Source organism: Pocillopora damicornis, chromosome 3, assembly GCF_964200805.1.
Source record: "Pocillopora damicornis chromosome 3, jaPocDami1.2, whole genome shotgun sequence".
NCBI classification, from domain to species: Eukaryota; Metazoa; Cnidaria; class Anthozoa; order Scleractinia; family Pocilloporidae; genus Pocillopora; species Pocillopora damicornis.
The window spans coordinates 525723-551239 of NC_142672.1; the positions used below are offsets into that span (position 1 = coordinate 525723).

The 25517-nt window shown below is 37.7% G+C and overlaps 4 protein-coding genes across 5 annotated transcripts; 1 reads left to right on the top strand and 3 right to left on the bottom strand.

The window, feature by feature from the left end:
- Positions 1-456: 456 nt before the first annotated feature.
- Positions 457-10722, bottom strand: LOC113673964 (negative elongation factor D). Of its 2 annotated transcripts, XM_027190439.2 has the most exons (16): positions 10513-10722; positions 10290-10402; positions 9393-9502; positions 8898-9007; positions 8560-8667; positions 7837-7989; positions 7608-7738; positions 6800-6920; positions 6230-6296; positions 5455-5567; positions 4945-5084; positions 4742-4856; positions 4531-4623; positions 1290-1430; positions 984-1113; positions 457-790 (listed from the first exon to the last, which is right to left on the bottom strand). In XM_027190439.2, the coding sequence occupies exons 1-16, from the start codon at positions 10552-10554 to the stop codon at positions 768-770; spliced, it is 1710 nt and encodes a 569-aa protein (XP_027046240.2). In that variant the 5' UTR covers positions 10555-10722; the 3' UTR covers positions 457-767. The 2 variants fall into 2 exon arrangements, with proteins under 2 accessions (XP_027046240.2, XP_089055793.1); XM_089199667.1 differs by lacking the exon at positions 10290-10402 and having other exon boundaries at positions 10453-10666.
- Positions 10723-10812: 90 nt separating this feature from the next.
- Positions 10813-15235, top strand: LOC113673969 (PRELI domain containing protein 3B). Its single transcript, XM_089199668.1, has 4 exons — positions 10813-10961; positions 12971-13294; positions 13528-13630; positions 13747-15235. Exons 1-4 carry the CDS (start codon positions 10930-10932, stop codon positions 13966-13968), a joined length of 681 nt encoding a protein of 226 aa, XP_089055794.1. The 5' UTR covers positions 10813-10929; the 3' UTR covers positions 13969-15235.
- On the bottom strand, positions 15155-19278 carry LOC113673968 (mediator of RNA polymerase II transcription subunit 10). The gene is made up of 4 exons (XM_027190442.2): positions 19088-19278; positions 18706-18789; positions 16047-16149; positions 15155-15331 (listed from the first exon to the last, which is right to left on the bottom strand). Exons 1-4 carry the CDS (start codon positions 19222-19224, stop codon positions 15236-15238), a joined length of 420 nt encoding a protein of 139 aa, XP_027046243.1. The 5' UTR covers positions 19225-19278; the 3' UTR covers positions 15155-15235.
- Positions 19279-20364: 1086 nt separating this feature from the next.
- LOC113674029 (uncharacterized) lies at positions 20365-24735 on the bottom strand. The gene has a single exon (XM_089199666.1). It carries the CDS (start codon positions 24614-24616, stop codon positions 20513-20515), a length of 4104 nt encoding a protein of 1367 aa, XP_089055792.1. The 5' UTR covers positions 24617-24735; the 3' UTR covers positions 20365-20512.
- Between the last annotated feature and the right edge of the window lie 782 nt (positions 24736-25517).

A 25517-nucleotide genomic window follows, 5' to 3' on the forward strand; every position in this document is an offset into this window, starting at 1 on the left:
CGCAAAAAGTAGGGAACGTAGCTCCCGGTGTTGTGGTGTGACCTTGTTATTGATCGTTTATCTGAAAGAGCCCCAAAAAGATTTTCCTTATAGAAATAGGTGGGGTAAATTAAAGAAGAAGTAAATAAGAGACTGTGGGAGACGAGTCAACTTTAACTCATGTAGACTGTGGACTATCAAGCTAAAAAAAAAATCAAATGGTACCTCGTACCTGTTTAGAGACTTTGTGGAAAAGAAAATTTAACAGGGTGAATACAATGTAATCAAACTTAATTAGTCAAAGCGATTTTTGTGATCGCTTGCGTGACAAGAGATCACTGTGTCACATGTCACACCAACTTCTCTTCCTTCCTAAAAACGCTGGCCATCCAACGTTTGGTCGTAGTTCCTTGTAGATGTATTTTCTGGTTCAGCCGGCTTTCACGCTAAAACAATTCAAAGACTACAATGATGAACTTTTGTCTAAATAAAAGTTTTATTTTTGTCTATACATGCTATTTCATAATTTTTTCTCGAAATCACTAATCAAGGATAGGGAGACATCCATTTATTTTGCACTGATGTTTTTTATCATTATTATTTACAAATTTAACGTCTTCTATTTGGTTTTAAATACACAAAAGACAGCATAGCTTTCTCTAACTCTCTCTGGTCAGCTTAGTTAAGTGTAAACCTAAGCGCATTTTAGTGTAATCCGGGTGAAGTGGACAGAGCTGGTTCAACGTCTCTTATCCGCACGACAATATCGACACCACTGAACCGGAGACTTAAGCCTGCTGAGCACAGTGACCTACGAAAGAAGGTGAAAAATTATAACATAAAACCACAGCTAGACATGCTTCTGTCAGTGTTCCTAAAAACGCGGCTAAAAACCTTGGTTTACGTTTAATCGGAGACTTGACCACTTGAGCTAGAATGCTCTAATCCAGCAATAAGTTAAGGCTGCTTCTATGTGAGTAAAAAAATTGATAACAACGTCTCACCTAAAAATAACGACACGTCATCAGAGTGATCAGCACTGCGCAGCCTCCCTGTGATCTCCTCATTACGGACGATGGGAAGGAAAAGCTGGACGAACTCGGTCGAGTATGGAGGAGCAATCATTTCTAGAACCTGGTGAGAGAAAAAAAAATATTGCAACGAGTTTTGGGCAATCTTCTCAATACAAACAAATAAATAAATAAAGGCCTTTTAAAGAACAGACCTGTTGTTATTACTCCAACTTAACTCACCCATACTTGGTAAGGATTTCATGCCTTAGCGATTTAGTTCAGTGTACCTTTATTTACCTCAGTCACGAAATGTCTTATGAGAGAGTTATCCGTGTTCTGCTTTTCCAAACAGCTGTTAATGTAGCTTATCACGGGTATAACATATCCTCGGCTCAAGAGATGAATCATTCGATCCAGGACTGTTTTCTTGAACTCAAGCTTAAACAACGAACAACAAAAGAAAAATGTAATTATCGAAAAAGAAAATCATCATATTTATTTCTCCACTAGCAAGGAACACTACTGAGCATTGAGGAACGTGTGCGTTACTTTAAGCAAGTTTGCGTAAGTCCTTGTCAACTTACATTTAGCGGCTAAAGTATTTAGAATACAAAGACTCAGCTTTTTCATGCCCCATTCTTTGCTATGACCCTCCCTCGATCTGACCTGGTTAGTGCGAAGCAATCGTTGAGCGGAGTTAACTCAAATTGATTATAATTAATTGCCTCAATAAAGAGGAAGCACTCGTTTATGCGCGCGCGATGCAGCTTCGCAAACACCACGTGCAACTGCACTTTCTCTGAAGAGCGCGCGGGAATTTACTAACTGACGTCACAATCAAAAACCTTCAGTTTTCAAAGCCCATGGATCGGTCCAGCGGAAGAAAAAACGTTTCAGATCTTGCAGTGGCAATTACGTTTTTAGCTCCTTTTCTCGTTTATGCTTTCATTGAATATCTCATTTGTTGTTTGTGGAATCTCGTCCTTCGTTCTTTACACGGACTGTGCTGCCTGTTGCTTCACGGATTGCAAAAACATTTTGAAGGCGAGGAGTGGACTAAGCAGGAATTGGCAGAAAATTCTCTTCCAGACAAAGCACAATTAATATGTCAGCTACATCAAGAAACAACTTCCTCGTGTCAGCAAAACAAGCGGAGAAGTGAAGGAGAAATTAGTAGGTTAGAAGAAAGTACAGATTGCTTTGACGGCAAAGATTTTAATTCGCTTGTAAAAAGTATAGATTACGTTGTAGACAAAGAATTTTACAGGTCTGAAGAGAGTACGGACTATCCTGGTTACTTCAAGAAAACAAGTGAATGCCAGGGAACACTGCCAGTTGAAGGCCGAGGAAAAAACAAAGACAAACAGAGCGTAGAGAAGGTGGTACAAGAGAACGAGATATCATGCATGCAAAGGCCTGGGTTGGCGAGAAAACAGAGGATAACAAAGTACAACATCTACGACACAAAACCGGACGACGATATACTGCACCAAAGTTCTACTGCAAGTTATCGTATTAATTGTTCGAACAACGAAACTGAATCAGACGTTCATGACAGCCATGCAATAATATCAAAAGCAAATTCAAACGACCAAAGATTTCCTTGCACGAGAAAAGAAAACGAACAGGAATCAGGAAAACGGAAAATCTTTGACGACAATTTTCTTAATGAAAGCAAAACTGGCACGAACCGTGAAGTGCTATCTGAAAAAATGACAGAAACGAAATATGAAACCTCTAACAGGGGCAAGGGAAATGCAGAGGCATCAATACGATTGGACAATCCAAGACATGGTAAATCAAATAAACCTGAGGAAAAGTCGCATTTGACTGCGGTGATAGCAACAGCAGACAACGAAACACAGATGCCTCGGATGACAATGCATGCAGTGAATCAATCTAACTCAAAAGGGTTATTCGAGGAAGGGAAAAAAGACCACGAACTAGGAGCGCAACAACAACTTGCCAAAACTACAACAACAACAACAACAGATTCACCACAAGGGGAAAACTACAAATGGGTAACGAACTCCTTTCAAACTGAAGTAACCTCGGGGTTCAAAAAGGAAGAAAGATTACAATTAGACGTAAAAGGATTTTGCTGTAATTTTGTAAACTGCAAATCACATCCAAATGATTCTGAAACAAAAAGAGTCTCATCACTGGTACGAGTTACGAACATTGCACAAACACGGTATGCTTCATCATCGGACAGTACAACTACAGCAGCAGCTTCAGAAGAAGGAGTAACTGAGAGAGACTTTTTGACTTCCTCCCTGATCACATCTCCACTTCTCAGTCAGCAAGAAAATGAAACATTCGCGCTTCCTTCAAATGTCGATGGGTCCTGTCCAAATCCAAACTTTGTGGGTATAAACCCAACGAGGGAGACGCCGAGAAAGTGCAAAGCACCATACATGTTTGAAACTAAAACCAAAGACCAGAACAGTGTGACTGCTACAAATTCCCGCCGGCCAAACCAAAGAAAAGAGCAAGTAAAACGTTCGAGGATTCCTTTCCCTCGAGTGTCTCAGAGGCTGGCTTTGAAATGCAGAAAGGCAACATGGTTGTGACGTCTCTCATGACGAGAATTCGAATATAGTGGATGCACAAAATATTAAACATCATAAATTTATATTGAAGTGAACAGATATGTTAGTTTTTGGATAACATTGGTAGGGTCAAAGTTTACATAGGGCGACTGTAAAATGGCCATGCACATTGGTGTGGTGGGGGCTGTTTAAGCCTTATGGCTATTGTGCTAGAATCTGGTGCAGAAGTTCTTTATTTGAGTCCAAACCGGGTTATTTTGTTATTTTTTCCTTGGGTAACACATATTTCTCTAACAGTCTCTCTCTACCCAGAAGTATAAACAGGATTCGCACCCTTTTTCAGAAACAAGTTTTAAGGACTTTTCCAGGACTTTTGCAGGAAGCAGATTAATTTTTCCAAGACTCCAAATTTCACCTTACAGCTTTTCATTCCCAAGATTTCAAAATAAGTTCTCCCTACGTTCTACATATATTTCCTATAAAGTAAATTCTGAAATCTTTATTGCTCGAGTTAGCCACATTTCCAGGACTTTCCAGAACCTGCAGTCTTTTTTCAAGACCTTCCAGTCCTGGAAAATGTCAAAATAAAAATGACAGGACTTTCCAGGTTTTCCAGGACACGTGGAAACCCTGTATAAATGAGTGCTAGTGGCACAGCAGATTTGGACCTCCAGCGGATTTGGACCCCAGCGGATTTGGACCCCACTGTTCTGTTCTCTTTTGGGGTCCAAACTGAACCACAATGGTCCAAATCCGCTAAGACACCAGCGCACCATCAAAGGAACCCTAGGAAATGCCTCAGGGGAAGGGGAGGGGGCGAGAGGGGAACTCCAATCATGAATGAGGAGTAATAATCCATATACTAGTTGCTTCATGCTTCGGTAACCAGGATAAGCTCTGGAAGTGCAGTTACCTTGGCATGTGTGCAGATGTACATGTATCTTCATGATTTGGCAAAAAGATAACTTCGATTGAATGATTCCTACCTCTACTAAAGTGTCCAGTGGCGTTGGAGACTCAAACAAACGGATCAGTACATTGAGAACCAAGCGATGTTGAAGAGCGTGACAGGAGCTGATCTACGAGACGTGAAAAGAAGATTGAAATTAAGGAGGAAAGTGAACGGGGGCTGGGAAGTAGTCACGTGGTAATGTAAGAGGTTTATCTTGGTTTCCCAGCTACCTGATTATCTCATACCTCATCTAATAAAGCCAGGTGGACTGGTGTGGAGTCTGTGAGCAACTTGAAGAATGATGGATCACATACGGTGCAGTCAACCCACTTTAACAAACCCATAGCAACTACAGGAAACCTACAGAAGCAAGAAAACACTGCATGAGGATAATTTGTTTTTAAAGTGTAACTTACTCTCAGAAATCTGGAAATAGTTGGGCTCTTACCTGATACATTGGAACAGGACACCCACTTCTGCGAGCAGCTGCGAGCCTTTCTTTGTCTCCTGTACGCACAGAGAGTGAATTTTATCCAGGGCCTGAGAAGTTGTTTTGAGCTCATCTCTATTAAGCATTGTTCGCTCACTCTACAAATCAAAAGAAAAAGAAACAAACAAACAAATGTAACAAATTATCGTTATGTGATGAGGTAGCTGTAACCTCAATGGAATGATATGACTGACAAAGTTAGTGACCAAAATCTTTCCCATTTCAGGCTAAAGAAGCAGGTTTGCAAGAAATTAGATTCAAGGAGATTTACTCTGCTTATTCAAAGTGTAACCAAGTTATCTGTCTGAAAATGCAGTGAAAGAAAATACCATTCACCAATGGTGTTTGCTCTTAGATTGCCTCAGGAGGAGGTCAAACAGCATAGCAAAACAAAATCAATTTTATCTTGGATTAGTTTCAACACAATGCTTTAAAAATTCCCTGAAAAATAGTGAAATATGGAAATACCTCAACCCAGGTTTCATGGACAGATGCAGCATATGCCAACAGGTGAACATATTTAAACTTGTGTTCTGGATTCAAGTGCTGTCCAGGTTTGAACAATGCTTCCAAAAGAAGTTCTAGAAAAAAAGGAATATTGTATGAAATCAAATTTATATCAAGCAGCTGCACTGGTATGTGATAACTAGATTGTCACTGAAAAGGACAATTGTTTGTGACAACTTGAAGGGAAGTTTTCATCATCAAAGTCAAGTGAAGCTTTTTAGGACAATGAAATGTTCTGATTTGTGTAAAACCAATAAGTCACTTTTGTTGCGCTGCTCAGCTGCGACTGTGGGTTGTCATTAGAAGCTGATAGATGGCAAAAAACCCACCAGCTGTCAGTCCACTTGGCGCCAGCTTCTTTGCAAATTGCATGCATTTTGGGCCAGGTATGTCTAAGCTGTAGCCCTTGATAGCACTACACTCACTTGCAAGATAGTACAGTTACCACTGTTTCTTCCAGCCTCACACCCTTCACCACCATACCACATAAAGACTGATATAAATTCCAGCATTAAAATGATTTCCAATAAGTGGTATATTTTCTGACCATGATCAATTAAACCATAAGTGCTGTTGGAACTGGTGACCTTTAGCCATCCTTGTACAAAACTGATCAAACTAACATTTTCCATTACCCCTCTGTCCACTGCAAATGTCTTAGAATTACTTTCTTGGAATTGCATATACTCAACATCTTGGAAGGAAAACATGATAAAGAAAATGAATTTTTCCTCACCTAAAAACTGTGGAATTCTGATGAGTGCACAGGGAGGAGCCTGAGAACTATTATATAACTTGTATAGCTGTGTCAAGGTAAAAGAGACAAGAGGATACATAAAACATATGAATAAATAAGTGAATGAATAAACAAATTAATTTACAGACAAAGAAAACTTTCCACACAGCTCTGTGTTAAATAACTACAGCTACACGTTAAATTACTACATTCAAATCACCTAAAATTAAGTGAAAGATAAAAAAATTAAAGTGTGCATGATCAAATTTAAGAAACCCAAATTAATAATCATAATAACAATTATAAAAATAATGATAAATAAGGACTGATAGAACAATAAACAAATTTATTAAAACATGATATTGCTAAAAAATAAATAGTACTTGACCCACAGTGTACAAAGTGAGAAAACTCTCAAAGATGATAAAAATTCCCAAATGGTAAAAATTTTTGTTAAAAAAAATAAAACTAGGCCTTGATGATAAAACACACACTAATACAGGTATTCAAATCATACCTATTATCATTGCCCTTTATCATATACTCTGCTATTTTTTTCTGTCAGCTTACCACAGTGATATCTCCAGGATTAAGAGAATTTTTTCCTAACATGGAAGAGAGGGCAGAATTTGCTCTGGGAAAAGCTGCAGCACCATTTAATGATAGAGTGATCTCTGTGACTTCATGTCCACTGTAAAAAGATTAAAAAGTGCTTTTAGTACAGCACCAAAAACAGGACTAAATTAATTCAAATTGTAAACTGTAAGTGGTAAATTAAAAGAGAGGTAGATACATCAAGTCTGCAGCCAAGTGGCCCATGCAGTTGGAACTTATCCTGGTTTCCTTAGTGCGAAGCAACTAGGAGTATTATTACTACTTTCCCCTGCCCCAGGGATGAGATACCAGTCCCTCACAAGGTCACCCCCAGCATTTCATCTGGCTCCCTCATAATTTGCTGGTATCCATTTATACTCCTGGAGTCCAGCACTCTAACCATTAAGCCACTGTATCTCCCACACAAAAGAGAGGTACCAGCAAACATCAACCCTTTACAACCTAAGATCAGTATCTATATTCTCCAAACTGTTTTCTATACACTTCCTATCGCGCTGACAAAGAGATTTTGTTTAACAACCAAGAGCTCCTGTACTGTATTGATCATTTCCATTATTCTCATGACCTTGAATGTTTGATTCAGGGCTGATAATGTAAGGAGAAAATAGATGCTAGTCACCCTTAGGGGTTAAAGGGTTAACTCAAAACCTGTTCCAGCTTCTCAGTTGGTGGAGATGAGATAAAAAGTGTTGATATGTTTTCAGTCACTCATCCTATATCAACCACACTGCGCCTAACACTGAGCCTTAATGATTAAAATCACCTTTGAACTGCCCGATTTTGAAGCTCTTGACCTAGTCTTTGAAGTTTTGATCCTCCTTCTGTGTTTTGTGCAATGTGATTTAACAAGCACTGTGCATACAGGTAGGTGTGCTGTCCATAACATACCATCCTCTGGAAAGTAATCCATACAAAATTTATAACTACAGAGCATCATGTATTGAAGGCTATGATGTTTCACAAAACCAGTCAGAAATTATATTTCAACATACAGAAAATTCTGGCAGGTTGTTTTCCATTGTCATTTCTCCTTCTTCCAGAAAAGAACAAGCTGAAGTCTTGAGCACTCGGGAAAACACCTCAATTTGATGGCAGGCTGTAGAGACACTTCTAATCTCACCCTGATATCCTGCATCAGAAATCAGCTGCAAAAAGACATGATATTGGCAGTGAGTGAATTTAGGAGAATTTTCATTTGTGCAGAAATGATTTCAAAATGACTGAACACAGAGTTATTAATATAACAAACAGTAGATAACAACCTCCAGAGTAATCTGAGAGGTTTTGTTTTAACCCTTTGATATATTTCTAGGAGAAAATCATTTTTTCTAAAAATGTTCATTTTGTACTGTGGCTTTAAATGGACTAATCATACTTTTAATCAAAATCGCAATTTATCTTGACTGAAAGTAAATTTCACCAATTTTTTCTATTACCATACACATCATCTAAAGGAGGCCAATTTATTAATATCAATTGAGATTGGTCTTTTTTTAATAGTTTGTTTCTTCCATCATTGACATACTCAGTGTCGTTAATTTTACTTATAAAAAATAATACTTTACAGTTCCAAAAACAAACAATATACTCTACCTTACACTGCAATACAGAGATAGGTGAGATAAAGAGCACTAATTGTTTATAGTTCAGCACAGAAAAAATTTAGTACAAAAACTTTTAAACTGAGTTTGATGAAAATGAAAAAGTTATCAAACCTTGATAGTAAAATTGAGCATCAGGCAGTCAGGATAGTGCTCTGCCAGCTTATAAAACATTGAACGCCATGTCTGGTGAACAATCATGTCTTCTAGCCAGGAAGGTGTCTACCAACAGAACAAGAGAAAATTCAATATAATGGAACATCATCCAATCAAATAAATGAATAAACTGAATGTCACATTTCTCAGTGGACATCCACTAGGTGAATTCTACGACCTGAATTCCATTTTCACCAGTAACATAACCAAGTGGTAAATGTGATGGACTAAGAGGTTTGGATTTTTCTGCCATGAAGAGCATCAAACAGGTATTCTACAGCTAGCTTTTTCCTTACCTCTCCCTCTGCAGAAAAAATTGAGTCAGCCTTTTTTGGATCAAAGTGTTTGATAATTAGGGTTTCCAGATGATTTTCAACCATTTGTTCAACATCTGTCACTTTAGCTCCTGTGAAAATAACAGTTAAGGTTAGCAATCCTATTTTTTTTATCAAAGACCATGGGAAATGAAATGTTCTCTGGCTTAGTAAATATTAATGACATGTGTGATGATGCCAACACAACCTCAATATGTAAACTTTAAAATTCTTTGTAAAATGCCATTAATAATAGTATGCTTGTTTGAACAGCATGTTTCACTTGGACCTCAAGTGGTTCTCAAACTCTAGAAAGTTTATCAGTTTAGTTTCACATGGTAGCAATACAAAATCAAAGAATATTTGGAAATCATTGTTAAGCAATAATGTATACTTCGCTATTATGTGATTATGGCAAAGTCAAAGACAAATCATGATCTCACAACACAACATTGTAGTATCATATAATTACCTTACCTGTTACAATCAACCAGTTAGCTATGAGATTTGTACTCTGAGCAATTCCAGTATAATTTTCAGATAACATCTTTGCCATTTCTTCATGGATCCCTCCTGCCTGGTAATATCTACAATATAATATTTACATTTATTTTTGAAGTTACAAGTTACACATTAAGAACACAATAGAGATGGACAACATACCAGGACCTAGACATCTGAAACATGACTTGATCATAAGGCCCACTGCCTTAATCAACAAAGAAGTTACTGTAGACCTTGTCAAGACAAGAAAATTAACTAGTACAGTGCCTGTCTTCCCATTGAGTATAACCAGGGAAACATAGTAACATATCAATGTAGTTTTATCATTGGGCCCACTGCCTTTATCACCAAAAATATAAGGGTTAACCTTGTTAAGAAAAGACACTCAACTAGCATAGTGCCTGTCTTCCCATATAGTATAAACAGAGAAATATATCAACATTCTGGGGTGTTACCTGTGATAGACAAATCTTGTCCAAAAAGGAAAATAATGGGGATAAATTTTGGCAGTAATATACCACTTGTAATGTTATCATAACATTTAGTCTAGCTTTTTAGTGCTGTAATTTATCAGAGTTATGTAACTCATGTTTTCTAATATTCAAGGCTGGTCTAGGCTCCCAGCTTGTTTTCCCACTGTAAATGGAGAGCGGGCAGTAGAGGAATTAAAATTGTAAGAAACAATAGTATACCGCAACAACTTCCCTAACAACCGCAACTGCTGTTTGTCTCTCATCAACTCTTTTCCTCATTTACACTGAGCTCTGAATAAGCCACCAATTTTCGAACGTAGCTGTGTTGCTTAAAAAATTCGTTTGTTTTGAACCTTGTCTTAACGAAATAACCAATCTAAGCCTCGTAGATGCTGACCTCCTGATATTGTTGAAAATTTCCGGTTCCATGATAAAGTCTTTTGTAGCAAAGTTTTGCATACATTCTTGTATAACAACTTCATTGTCCCTTTTTTCATCGGACGGACTTAGCTAAACAATAAAAAAAGGAAAATGTACGTTTAATAAGTAAACCAGTTTACCAAGTCGTGAAGTAGGACATATTAAATGAGGCCTTCGGAAAAGAGAAACTCTCAACCTACAGCTGCTTCATCCCATCCAACATCTTCTCCATAGTCATCCATAATTTATAACGGGAAAAAATGAAACTTAGTCAAAGGAAAGAACGAAAATTTGACCCTAGGGCAGTGTGAAGAACGGTACACGGTTTGAAGGCCGCCATCTTGAATCTAAGTCAGCGGATATCTGCTGTAGCTTTATGACGCTCATGTAAGTTTAACATGTCCCACGATGCACTTCGGTTTTCCAAAATTTTCCTGTCATCTTGTTGCGTCATCCGCATATCCTAATTGCATAATGTTCTTTGACCAATCAAATCGTACAGTTGCGTAAGATCGGACTTTGTTCACTGCACATGACGTGAAGTCAGTGGTAAACTTTAGACTTGTTGTATGTTATTTCAGAGGTGAGACACTCTCTATAACATTTGATCTTGAGCTATGAAATTTTGGTCTTCAGAACATATTTTCAAGTGAGTTATAAACCATTTTGTTCCTTTTTCATCAACTTTAAGCTAAAAAATGTGTGTCGATTTCTGAAGTCCCCATACATTCACGTGCTATAAATTGAAACTCACGTGTGATGTCGGAAACGTACTCCACATCATGTCCATTTTGTAATCAAACAACTGAGGCCTTTTTGCTTTAAACTTAAAGTAGAAATTCTTATTCCTTGATTTATGGTTTAGTGGGTTTGAAACTTTTCTTTCGTTTGAAAATTCAACCATGCATGTACAAACAAGTGCCCTCTTAAATGTTTATAGTAACGTAAAACTTGACTTGATTGCAATCGTGCTAATTTTCAGCAGAAGTTTACCGTGAAACATCACTTTCTCTCCTCCTTAGGCCAGACATCGTTGCTCAAGGCTTAGGTGTTCAATTTTTTTTCTCCGCTGAGTTGGCATGAGAAAGTAAATAACGCTGCAGCCAACACTTCAGTCCCTCCCCATTACGTAACCATCGACATGTGAAGTTGTTCTGTGTATTGGGAACCCTTTAGTGAAAAAACTGGGGAAGTAGATTTTATGATATGTTTGAGTTCGACTTTGTCTTAGTCAATGTTCATAATACTGGACGTTTTAAGTATGGAGACAGCCTCTGAACTTGTGAAACTATATCATTCATCACAATGATTGTAGTTAGGGTCTAGTTCAGACGCCGTACTTCAGCTGAGCGGAATCAAATTCAACAAATTAAGTTCATGTGAAGTATGATGAGACGGTTATCACTTATCTTCTTCTGGCTGCAAAATAGGCTAAGATGATTTGCATTCTTCTTCTTCCTTTCACACTGTTTTCCAGCATTTTGAGTAGAAGAAAGTCTCTTGCTTGCAGATTGCTTCTGAAATCCATGGTGTCTGCCATGTTTTTAATTGTATGCTAAACCAATGACAGAATATTAATTGTCTTTGATTAATTAATTTTGGCCAAATAAAGTTGAGTGTCTGAACTAGTTCAGCATTTGACTCAATTCAGCCAGGATTACCTAAATTAGGTCAGCCTATCGAGGAATTTGATTTGGTGCAGCTGAAGTACAGTGTCTGAACTAGGCTTAACATGGTTTGTTTGGTTGTTCATTAATTCTTAAGCCTTAGCTCCAATATCGGACATTTTCAGTCAACATTTTGTTTGTTGCACTCCACTTGGTGTGGCTGAACCATCACTTAAAGACAAGACTGAGAGGTAGCTTCATGCACTAGTCAAACTTTCTCTTCCCATGTTATACAACAGTTTGACTGCTTGGTAGGGGTGAGACATATGCTAGAATTACAGTAAAAGTGTGTCAGAAGGTTGCGTTTCTACTTTGTTTGCAATTAATCAGACTGACTAGGGTTATCCTTAGTGGCTATTTTGTTACTTCCTCATTACTAGCAATGTTATATAACCAACAAGCTTCCCAGGGATGACTGTAATAATTAATTTAATAATTCCTAGCTAAGAATGTTCATCTAAATATTCTCATTTAGATCAACACAGGTGTCTCTGAAGCAATACTTAATCACTGAACAATGCTTAATGCTAGAATTGAATTGTTGTTTTTTTCCTGCATTCTGTTGGGAAATCTGTTTCATCAAAACCTCTCATGCGTAAGGAATTCTCTGGAAATCATAAATGTTTTATCTTATTAAAATGTGTTCAAAAATTAACTTCATTTCATGATATGAGATCCAAAGATTCTAAACGAAAGTTCCAAGTAGATGCTTAGATTGTCACTGATTTAAGATGTGAAATTGCTTTCCTTGTGAAGGCAATCTAAACCAAGAGCTAAAGAGAATAGAAATTTCATTTGAAGTAGCACTTATGAAAAGGATTAGTTCTAAAAAGTACACATAATCACAGTCAATGATTTGCAACAGAGTGACTTTGACATACAAGTTAACCTCAGTACTTAGACTCTCTTAGAGGCTTTGGTAAAAAAATTAATTATTTGCACCTTCAGCATTCTCATGGTAGTAACTAATGTTATTATTTTTTTCTCAAAGTCACTGCTGGGATCGTGTCACTCAAGCAGTATGGAGAAAGTATCCTAATGATCTCAATCCTAATGTGAAAACTATGGATGTTCTGGAGAGACATGTTGATGAACAAGGACAATTACATACTACTAGACTTGTAGGCACTGAGGGATTTTTACCTTCATGGGTTTGTAACATGATTGGAGTTGATAACCTCTGTTATGCCTATGAACACTCTGTTGTTGATCCAGTTAAAAAGACAATGACAATGACTAGTAGGAATGTAACACTGTCAGGCTGGGCAGATGTAGACGAGACAGTAACTTATACTCAAGACCAAGAAGTTAACAAGTGAGTCAAAGAGGAATGTATTTTTTTGCCTTGAAGTAATCTTTATAATATCCTCTTGGGTTCCTTTGAAGAATTTCAGTTTCCCTTCAGCATTTATCATCATCATTCTTATCATTGAGGGTCATCCAAGAGGATAAGTCTATTTTCAAGGAAGAGCTATTAATGAATAGTACTGCTTAATTCAATCAGTGAAAGGTTTGGTTTAATTTATCCTATTAATTTGAACTTTCTAGAACCAGACTTACCCAAGATGCTGTAATCAAGGTTTTTGGAGTTAGTTTCAAAGACTATTGTGAAAGTCTTATCAAGAATACAATGGCCAGTAATGCATCAAAGGTATGGATAACAAATCAAAAGTAAATATTCCTTAAATATATTTGTAATGATTGTTAAAAATAATATTTACTGGTACGTTTTAATGTGTGATACAAGAATTTAATTTTTTTCTTCAGGGAAGAGAAGCTATGGAGATGGTTATAACAAAAATTAACAAAGAGGTTCAAGACTTGGCTGCTAACATTGAACAAGCTACAAGTAGGCTCAATGCAGAGTTTGAGCAAGCAACAAGCAGATTAAACTCAGAACTTGAACAAGCAAAACAAGGACTTGAACAAGCTACCATATTTCCACAGGCCTTTTGTGAGTGTTCCTCGTCGTCTACTACTTCTAGCTGATTAAAGTGTGTCACTAAGATTTGAATTATTGATGGTGGTCAGCTCCATTCATGGGAAGAAATGTGGAGTGAAGTATCAGGCCAAGACTATTCAAAGAAGGAAACAGAAATGTAAGGAATACAGTATGCTGTTTGGAGGGTGTCATACAGATGAAAATAGCTGTCTGTGGCATGTACATCGAAGGCCTCTTTGAAGGAGACTCGAACAACAGAATCTTGTTCTGCCATAAGTTGAAAACGTATTAAGTGAAGTTATGAATATTGACCATGCTTCAAACTGTGTTAGTGTTCTGTGATATCAGAGTAGGACTGCTTAAATTTATTTAATACAGGTATTTCATTAACTGGATAATTTGGTTACATTAACCAAGTTGATAATGTATTGAATCTGTCTGGTCTGGAACTTCTTTTTCTTGCTCTTTATGGATTCCTGTACTAATTGTATGTAATGAATGGAGAGCCTAAACCGCTTTGCTATGGGTATTATCTGGACTTCTTTCTCTTCTTAAGGGTACTTCTTCCTCTTTTTGAAGAAAATAATTGCCACTCTACAACTCTGAGTTGTTCCCTCAGCTGGCTGACATTATGAACAAAAACCCTGTCAAGACATCTCTTTAATGTTAATTCATCTTGCATAGATTAAAATGGTACTTTATGAGGCTAGCAACTATAGTGTCTGTGTTTTAGCATTTTTGATCGATGCATTATTTTGTTTCTAAATGTCTTCAAAACATCATGATGCATTACATCACCCCCTGGCAAAGAATGTTGTTAAGTAATAAAGGAAATATGCTTGTTGTTGTAGGATACATACAGAGCAGCTTTTCTATCAACACTAACAATGAAGTTGTCTGAAATAGTTATCATGATAAAATTTATATTGAAATCTCTAGTTGGGAATAAAAATTTTTAATTGAAGAAGCTGCACAATAACTGCATCAAGGAAGTGTGGCAGGAATCACATGTGGGTGTAAACCTTTTAATTGTAGAGCTGTCATGATTTGATCCTCCCTTGCAGACATCTAAATGCTGGGGTGGGGGAGCTTGTGACAAGCATGACTTGTGGTCAAAAAAACTTTAAAGGACCTTTCTTTGCAGATGGGCTCCAAACCTGAGTGAATTACTGTGAGAGAGGGGGTGTTACAGCTGAGCCTTGACAAGCATATAGGCCATAGAGACAGAGGAGGTTTAGCTGCCAACCAGGATTTTATTTACATAATTATTTACAAACTGGTTACATTCTAATAAAATAGAATCTCAATCCAGAATCATGTCTTCATCTGCCGCTCTTTGATGTTCTGGTATTCATCAATTTCCTTGGGAAAATGCTTTGAAAGTTCGTCAACAAGAAGTGACTTGAAGTTCTGTTTAAATGGGGAGAAAGTCATCATCATTTACTCCAATAGTGGTACACAACAAAACAAGCATATGGTTTCAGTAAATGCTTACAATGCAGTGCATGGTAGTTTTGTTGAAAACAAGCATTGACAGTGAGTGAAACTCAGGTAATCTTCCCATGATGCTTTCAAAGACTGTATTAAATTTATTAAATGAACCTCAACATTTGACTAAATTAAAAACTCTGAAACTTCTTTAAATTCCAAACAAAGCAGTGACAAATTTACGCAAACAGAAGCTAAAAAACAACTTAAACTCCATGAAAACAAACTAAAAATACATGAAAAATGTCAAGGTTAAATTCCTTTGACGTGATTGGCCAATTTGTGAAATCATGAACGCCATGCGTGAATACAAAAAGAATACAAAGGGGGAAGAGGAAGAGAAAAATTGTAACTTGAATTTAGAAAAATTGGAAGAGATTTTCTGCAATGCTTTTAACCTTTCTCATGTTAAGTCAGGTGAACTGCATTTTCCTCAAATATCTTTCAGAATTTCAGAGAATTTCACCTCAGTTCAGAATATTCCGGCAAAGTAGCCTTCCCTGTAGTCCTCCTTTCCTCTGAGGCTCATTTATAGTGTTTTTACATGGTGCCAATTTGTTTTTGCTACAAAAGTTTCCCAATCATTATTAACTTGCTGTTGATAACCCACAAAGATTATCAGGAAAGGAAAACTCACCTTGTAAGCATCTATTTTGCCATTCACTTGCTGATTTTTTTCTAGTGCTTTCTCAAGACAGTCTTTAGTGTACAGCTGAGGATTTCTTCCCTGATCTATGTACCTATTATCAGAAAATATGGTACCACGGTTTACTAAGTTTGAATCAAAGGTATAATGAGCTCCAGTATCTAAAAAAAAAAAATATAAATTGCTGGTTTATCAGCCTATGAACGGAGCACTGGGCTCCAAACATACTGTACTTCCACTGATAAGTGCCCAACCCTATATGCTATAACATCAAACTCCCCCTTTTAGAATAAGTATCCCCCCTCCTTAGTCACTATCTTATATGTAGATAGTGGGAGTATGAGGAAAACAGTTCTATTGCCACTTAATCTGACTTTTTTTCTGTTTCAATTACAGCAAAATCAGCAAAGGAGAATAATTTCTCTTTCAATTATTTTTATCTCCTCATGCTTACAGAGTTCCTTTCTGTACGTTATCTGTCCTTTAATTTTTTTCCTATTACCCTGTTCAGTTAATACCATAAATTAACCAGGAACAGCTAGACTATTTCCTTGTCCTCCAGGACCAGTAATTTATAAGATAATAGATTTATTGGGATGGTTTTGTAGAAAACAGTTGATGACCCAGTGCTTTTGATAAGATTTGAAACAGGTGGCTACCTCAGTAAAGCACTTGTTGAGAATACTTTGAAAAGTGATTTCCCTCCCATTAGCCATTAATTCCATTCCACATAGACTGGCTTCAAACAGAGTTTTTGGTGTTAAACTTTGGCAAATGATCATAAATATTTGTCTCTTTGTAACAATTGTTTGACCGATTGTTTTATTTCTAATCAAAATCTTTCATTTGCTGACATGGAAACCTGCAGCAGGGGTTTCACACAAAAGTCCTCTGCAGAGACATAGGGTTACTGGTGACCAAAATTTGAGTCAGTATGTTCTTGGAAACCCAAAATCTCTTCTTTTGCTGGAAATGTGGTATATGATAAGACAATATCAATCAATTTTTATCAAAACTTGTTTATAAAGGCAAAAGTCAACTGAATGAACTTGAAAAGCTCTTGAGGTGTTTACTTGAAAGCTTCCAAAAAGTCACAGAAGGAGCCAAAATGAGGGTAACCATCCAACATCATATAATTCTAAACAGACTAAACACTTGCAAAAGGCAGTCTACAAAAACATTACAAGATAACGTATTGTGTCTCTCAAATTTCTGTGTACACATTTTCTCAAATTTTGTTGTGATCTAAACCTTTCTTCACCTGGCCAAGCCAGATTCTATTGTCTTCCATTTGTACATCACTTTTCGACTCACAGTTTCTTTAACTATTTGCATTCTAATGCCATGATCTTTGTTAACAGAGTCTTCTTCTGCTTTAATTTGAAATGCCCCCTCTGTGTCTTCTGTCTTGAAATACAGAATGCATATTTTGTGATTGAGTGAAATTAAAGATATACAGCAATGAACTCCATAGGTTTTATTTATTGGAAAAACCCCTGGAGTATTCTCATTTGCAGAAGTTTTTCATCACTAATGCGTTCAGCCACTAATGTTCACATAAGATAATTGAATGAAATCATTCAGCTGATGAATTCTAACTGTTCCAACAGCTCGTGTTTAACACAAGATCATAAACAATAATTATTGAGCTTCAGCATGCTTTATGAAAAATCACAAAAAGTCACTTAACCATGTTCCCACTAACCAATAATTTTAAGACCATGGTCTTCTTTGCTTTTTACAGCAAGCTTATTTTGATAAAAAGGTCAGACACTAAACATTCAATGAGTGTCTTTGTAATGCCTCGGTTAAGCATTTTTTAATGGAAACTTAACATCTTTGAAAAAAGTTCCAAATGTGAATTACCTGTGCCTCTGCTGTTGTTTTATTTGTCAAAAAAAAATTTGGGGATTTTAGTTCAATGCAAAATTGTTTGAGAATTTTTTTTAGGTAACCGACAATGTGTACATCTAAGTCTATGAAAAACATGTGAACGAGCAGAAAAAAAAATTGCCAGTGAAAGAATGAATCTAAAAATCAAAGACCACAGAAATTGAAAAATAGATTAGATGAATGCTCCAAAAAATACCAAATTGCCTCTTACTTTCTACCTTACTGATTTTTTAAAATTTTGTTCTGTAAATTTGACTTAAATGTGGCCAAGTATAACCAGTGATTTACAACAGAATACCCCCAGAACTCTGGCGAGCGCCGGGGTCTTATTGAAAGCGCTGTGATGAATGATAGCTCGATCTGAACACGACCATATCGACTTTACATCTACGTGGACAATTCTGTTGTTTTTTGAGGCCAAAATAAAGTTTCATTTCATTGAAAGGAAAATTTTAACAAGCGCTCCCTTGATTAAGCGTCCACCTTCCAATAAGCGCCCCTCTTTGAGCCGAAATTTTGACTAGCACCTGGGCACTTACTTAAGGAAATACGGTTTAATACAATTTTTTTAACAGTTATGTTACACTTTGCAACCTCAAAATGCAGTGAAAATGTTTCTATGCATTCCTTTGTAATGCTGCGGATAAAAATAGTATGATGTTCGTGGCATACTTGACTTTTAATGATTGCTTGGTCTCGGTTATAATGACCAGTTGTAATGATAAGTTTACATGGAAATCAACAACAATGCACTCACTCAAATACTTCCAGCGGAACCTCTACATCTTGAACATGTGCTTTACATTTCTCTATTTCCCTCATGTTGTCTATCATCGAGTTTCTGAAACAAAACAAAAAACAGTTTAAACTAGTAAGACGTGGATAGGCCACTGGAATTGAAGAAGGCATCTGTGTCTAATTATAAATTCTGATCTACTGTTTGGCAAGATGACTCATGGTAAACTAGCACTCTTTAAGGTGACTGACGAAATCCCAATGTTAACATTTACAGAAGGAGACAAACATTCGTATTTCAGCATATACTTAAGCCAAGTTTTCGCTTTCATTTCAAGCGATCACGGTTTTGTATCAATCCATCCCGAAATTATACATAGAACGCTCGAAGATAGGTCGCTTACATTTTCTGATTAAGAACACCTTGACTTCCAGGTTGAAAATCACTGACAATGATTCCTATTTGACGTGTTGTTTCTACAAACTGTTCAATTGTTTGCTCCAGCAACTCGAACCTTTCTGGAACCTTATCATCCGCCATGATCACTCTCTCCCTCTCTCTGGCAGCCCTCGTTGCATTGTGGGAAGAATAGGGGCCCTCGCTTCCAAATTTTTTCGAGGATTTATCGGTAGTTTCTGATGTTTTATTCTTTCTCTTAGCCTCACTGTCATTACCTTTCTGCTTAGTGAATGAATTGTTTTGAAAGAAGAAATTTATTTTTGATGAATTTTAAGAGTAAAAGGGTAAATAGTTTTTTGAGGAAATGATGAACTGATTAATACATAATTTCCAGTTTCAAAGTACACACATGGTTATTCTGTAACAAACATTGCGATGAAATTAAAGAAAAGATTGGTTTTTCAGACAGAGTTTGTACAGGTGGATTTCATCTGTGTCTCTGATAATTTTCTTTCCTTTAATTTTTTTTTTTTTTTTTTTTTACTTTTTACACCAAGGTTAACTGATTCCGTAAATCTTGCTTGAAAAAAAAAAAAGGTTATTTCGTGTCCTACTCCATTAATTTTGACCAAAATTCTACATAAGTGGCCAGGAACTTATTCAAGATATAAAAATGTGACATTTATTTCATGTTGTTGACATTTTACACTAACTAAAATACTGCATTTCCTGGAATAAATGCTTGTAAACTTATTCAAAATACTGGTCTAAAGGAGGGGCACTTATTGGAGGGAAAGGCCCCCCCCTCGTTTAATGGAGGGGGTGCTTATTAAGAAAATTACTGATTCTACTTCAGTTAAAGCAAGTTATACATTAAGTGGCAATAGAAACAGGTTTCCTTTGTATCCCTGCTACTTTGGTGAGTGAGGGAGGAGGGGGCACATTTGCTTGATATTACGGCCTATTAGGGGGTGGGAACTTATTTGGGGTAGGATTGTGGATGCTTATTCAAGGGAATAAGATATTTACTGTTGGTTTGGGATACAAATTAGAATCTACATTATGCATACATTATGCCGCAAACAGGTAATCAGAATACACAAACTTTGCGAGCAAAAGTGGTTATCTTGATCTATCTCCAAATTCTCATTACTAATTTGCAACAGGTAAAGAGGAGAGTTAACAGTCATATATTGGGACTCTGTGGGTTAAGTGTAAGTGATAAGTGTTTCTATAGAGGAATGGAGGCATGTCTCTCTTGTAAATTTATTTTGTTCCAGTCTGATATTTAGAAGGTTACACCTCCCCCCTCTACTTCCCCACCCCTCTCCACAGCTTTCAAGTTAGGTTTAACCATAGGGGATAGATATATGACAACTCAAGTTTTAATTGGCTTAAAAAATTTATTCGTTGATAACTTTGCTGAGACCTAAAGAATTAGCTCACACTTAGACTGACTCTTGCTTAATAAATTATGTACATGTCGTCTACCTGCTTTTGTGATGTTTTTATTGTGTGAGAGGTTTAATGTGCGTAGCTGACAGTTGTTGTTGTTAATGGCTTCAGCCAAGTGCTGTGCTCCAATGTCTGAGATGTTATTTGCTGTGAGGTTTAACGTGCGTAGCTGACAGTTGTTGTTGTTGATGGCTTCAGCCAAGTGCTGTGCTCCAATGTCTGAGATGTTATTTTCTTCAAGGTTTAACATGCATAGCTGACAGTTGTTATCGTTGATGGCTTCAGCCAAGTGCTGTACTCCAATGTGAGAGATGTCATTGAATGCGAGGTTTAATGTGTGTAGCTGACAGTTGTTGTTGTTGTTGATGGCTTCAGCCAAGTGCTGTGCTCCAATGTCTGAGATGTTATTGAATGAGAGGTTTAACGTGCGTAGCTGGCAGTTGTCGTTGATGGCTTCAGCCAAGTGCTGTGCTCCAATGTGTGAGATGTCATTGAATGCGAGGTTTAATGTGCGTAGCTGACAGTTGTTGTTGTTGATGGCTTCAGCCAAGTGCTGTGCTCCAATGTCTGAGATGTCATTGAATGCGAGGTTTAATGTGCGTAGCTGACAGTTGTTGTTGTTGATGGCTTCAGCCAAGTGCTGTGCTCCAATGTATGAGATATTATTTATTGAGAGGTCTAACGTGCGTAGCGGACAGTTTTTGTTGATGGCTTCAGCCAAGTGCTGTGCTCCAATGTCTGAGATGTTATTTCTTGAGAGGTTTAATGTAAGTAGCTGACAGTTGTTGTTGTTGATGGCATCGGCCAAGTGCTGTGCTCCAATGTCTGAGATATTATTTCTGTAGAGGTTTAATGTGTGTAGCTGACAGTTGTTGTTGTCGTTGATGGCTTCAGCCAAGTGCTGTGCTCCAAGGTGTGAGATGTTATTTAGTGAGAGGTTTAACGTACGTAGCTGACAGTTGTTGTTGATGGCTTTAGCCAAGTGCTGTGCTCCAATGTCTGAGATGTTATTTTCTGAGAGGTCTAACGTGCGTAGCTGACAGCTGTTGTTGTTGAAGGCTTCAGCTAAATACTTTGCTGTTTCATCTGTCAATTGATTATGTTTGAGGTTTAACCAGCTCAGTTGAGATTCCCTACATTTTAACAATTTAAAAATCTCAAAACAACCTAATGGACCTACGTTATTGTGACTCAAATCTAAATGTGAAATTTGTTGAACATTCTTAATTACATTTACTAACGAAGAGCAATCAACAGCTGTGAGGTGACCACGAATAAAATTTACAAAATTAAAGTTAATTTGTTGAAGTTTTCTCTGAACTATCGACTCCATCTTATCACTTTCGTTACTACATTTAAAAAACGTCACCGCTAAATCCCGTTCGTCTTCAGTCGGCCAGCAGGTCACCATTTTGTCTTCATTCTCTGTCCACTCTTCGTTGTAGTCGGCGCTTTCTTTCATTTCAGTTTTCACAGGAAGAAGGTCAGTGATGATTTCGCTTGGTAGGTGAACTTTATCCTCCATTAGTCCCGCCAGAAACTGAAAAACCAGCTGCCATTTACCATTCTTGATGTTCTCGGAAACAAAGTTCCTCAATTCTGTTTCACTCGTGTTGTTTGCCAAGTGCCTCGCAGCGAAAAACTCTTGCATTGTCAGATGAATGAAACAGAATTGTCGTTCATGTTTGAGCGCGCTGGTTTTACGATCGGGTAAGCGGTGAAAAAGCGCGTTGTCTTCCATTCCGCGCACTTCGTTTCCTTCAAGGATCAGTTTTCCTTCTTTGATTCCTTCAAGCGCCACGCTTCCTAGTTTCTCGAATTTCTCCTCCACATCCAAGGACAATTCATCAGATTCAAAGTGTTCACGAGTGAAATCAGTATCGCGGAATTCTTTAGTATGTCTGAAATAAAACACTTTCACTGCAATATTGTATATCTCGGTTAATTTGGAGGGGAGGGTAACACCAACGGAACTTTCGAACTGCAATATTTGGAACAGACTTGAGCACACGATGAAGCTGTTCATTGGGATATAACAGAGCGAAAGTAAGTTCATGTTGCTGTTGATGTGTCGCCATAGTGTTTCGCCTGCTTGCTTGTCGTCTCCCGTAAATTTGTAGACATATTCTTCAATTTGCTCGGTTGAAAACCCCAAAATCTCGCAGATTTTGTCGAATGGAAGGCGTCTGATGCTCGGCAAAGCCGTAGGTCTCGTTGTGGTCACAATTGAGGCATCTTTGAGGAGTTTTCCGTGCACAAGACAGTGATAGAGAATTCGGAGCGGCATTTGCTGTTCTACGCTGGGACGAGGAGGCGCCTGAACGATCTTAGCATCATGTTTGAATTCATCGAATCCGTCAAAAAGTATGAGGACGCGTTTAGGGTGTTGCAGGATGTATTTCCAGACTTTATCATCCAGGTGGTCTGGAGGAAAATGCTCTGACTGAATCAATAGTTCCCTGAGGTTCAGGACGTCGGTTGAGTTGAATCTTCTGAATTTTACAAAGAAGGCAGCGTCAAAGTGCGTTTCAGCATAAGATGTCGCTTTAAAAACGTCATCAAATGCCCAGTCTCTGAGAAGTTTAATACAACATAATGTTTTGCCGATTCCGGGACGACCAACAACCAAAACTTTCCTGCTTTTATCCGTTAGGAGGTCTTCTAAGCCTTTGGGTTGTGATTCTCCCTTGCGCGACCTTGGATAAACTTTGAGTTGCTCCTGTCTGTCTTCAGTAAAGTCATATGTATCTCTATCATTAATAACCGTAAGATTTGTGTAAATCTGATCCAAAGTCAAATGTTTAACTGCCGTTTGTTCGCCTGGGTTTCCTAAAAAAGGTGATTGGAGCTCAAAAAGGTTTTGGGTGTCTTCTTGAATTATTTCCTTTGTTTTCGCAATGAATCGTTGAAGGTTTGAGTTTTGGAGCTGTTCTGGTTCCCTTTGTGTCAGAGGAACATCATCATGTCCGCTCCATCTATTCGGCTTTTGAGGTTCTTGATGCGACTCGATTTCATCCTGTGGTTGTAGTGGGAAAACATCATCTTGTCTTTGAGGTTCTTGGTGGGACTCAATTTGCGTCGCACGGTGTTCTCGCTCTCTCGATGCAACATCATCCTGTCTTTGAGGTTCTGAGTGTAACTCGACTTGGGTTGGACGGTGTTCACGCTCGTGTGGTTGTGGTTGGACGACATCATCTTGCCTCTGAGGTTCTAAGTGCAACTCGCCTCGGGTCGAACAGTTTTCTGGCACTCGTAACTGTTGTGAAACTTGTTCTATTCTTTCTTCTTGCCTTTGAGGTTTCTGATGGGATTTTCCATGACTGGGATTTAGATGTGTTTCAAGAAACTTTGAGTTTTTCATGAACTTTTTTTCTATGCATGCCCGTGACAAAATGTAGATGGTTTCAATAAGAATACCAGCGACAAAAATTCCATTCACTACAAGAATAGCGTTCATCCAGAAGGTTTTCTTTTCCGCTCGTTGATTGCTACATTCGTGAAAAGCAGAGTTTTGGGTGGCGTCCGATGAATTCCTTGGCTGATTGGTTCTAGAGGGTAAATAACAGTCAAACGTATAGGAAAACTCGAGAGGATAAAGCAACTGAGTTTGAAGGATCATGGAAAGAACTCCTAAAACAAGTCTCGTAGATAGTTGGCAACAGTAAGCGATGAAAAGCTGTTTTCCCTTTGAATTTTTGTTCTCTTGGTCGCCCGACTGACTCTCAGGGTCACCGTTGCGAGTGCTTGACGACAGTTCATTGACTGTATTTTTCACTATTTGGGAGTACACAGCATATACAGCAGCAATAAGGCAGAAATTGATGATCACGAAGCCATAGACGGGAACACCGTATTTGTTGTACTGCTTCATGTATTGCCGGAAACATTTTCCACGGACGAGATCAATGTTTTCAGTCTTCGCTCCACCACAACGGAAATCAAACCTGGGTTCGGTGTTTTCCACTTCAATAAAAATGCCGAGGAAGGTTGCACCCATCACGAACCAAATTGAAACGACTGCGAAGTGGCTATATTTGTTGAATGCTTTAGGCACAAGTAGTTCCTTGAGAGTATCCATCGTTTCAATACTGTTTGTATTTTCGATTAGATGAAAATCGCTCTATACCTTAGGTTGAGGACTTCTGGTTACTCGATTGTTCAGGTTTAAATAAAAGTTTATGAACAAAACTAAAATTTTAACTTTTGGCAAACTTACATGTTTTGTTTTCGCACGCCATCATTTTCTCGGCTACACAGGAAGCTGATATTGGAAACTGACGCAGAAAAATGAAATGGACAGATATGTTTTAGTTATGTCAAATTCTCTCTCTCTCTCTATTGAATAAGATGCTATGAATTTCGTTGAAAGACGCGTCAAGGAAACAATTAAGTATGGCGAGAAATTTGGCTGAGACTTCTTACGTCACCACAGAAAGAAATGAAAGACTTAAAACTCTCCTTTCACTCTCACCTTTGTGCAAGGCCCGGGCTTTTCAATGAGCCCGCGGTATTCAAGCTTTTCAACATGACAATCGCTCGACTCTTATTTTTCCAAAGAGTCTGTAAAACTACATGTTTTCTCTTTTGACTCGTATGATACCTGCAAACCGTTACTTATCAGTGAGCCTTATCGTGAAAGACATTCCTGTTCGAAACTAAAACTATGCATTTAAACCCAGCCGTCATACGTTCCTCTATTGGACAACCTATAAGGGATTTCCAAAACTGAAGATTATCCTTATAGTTATCTCCCGAATGATTACGTTATAACCAAATGTATACCTTGTTCTTCTTGTTAACGAAATGATACAGCTTTTGGCACCGCTACATGGTGATCTCAATAGGGTTAATCGTCAGTGAATGGTCAAAACTTCAGTTTGTTATACCAACAATCGGCAGTAAAGTGGATCAATAACAGCCGTCAAGTCATAAAGATGTTCCTCTGTACGAAATGAAACTGGGTCGTGATATACTATGAA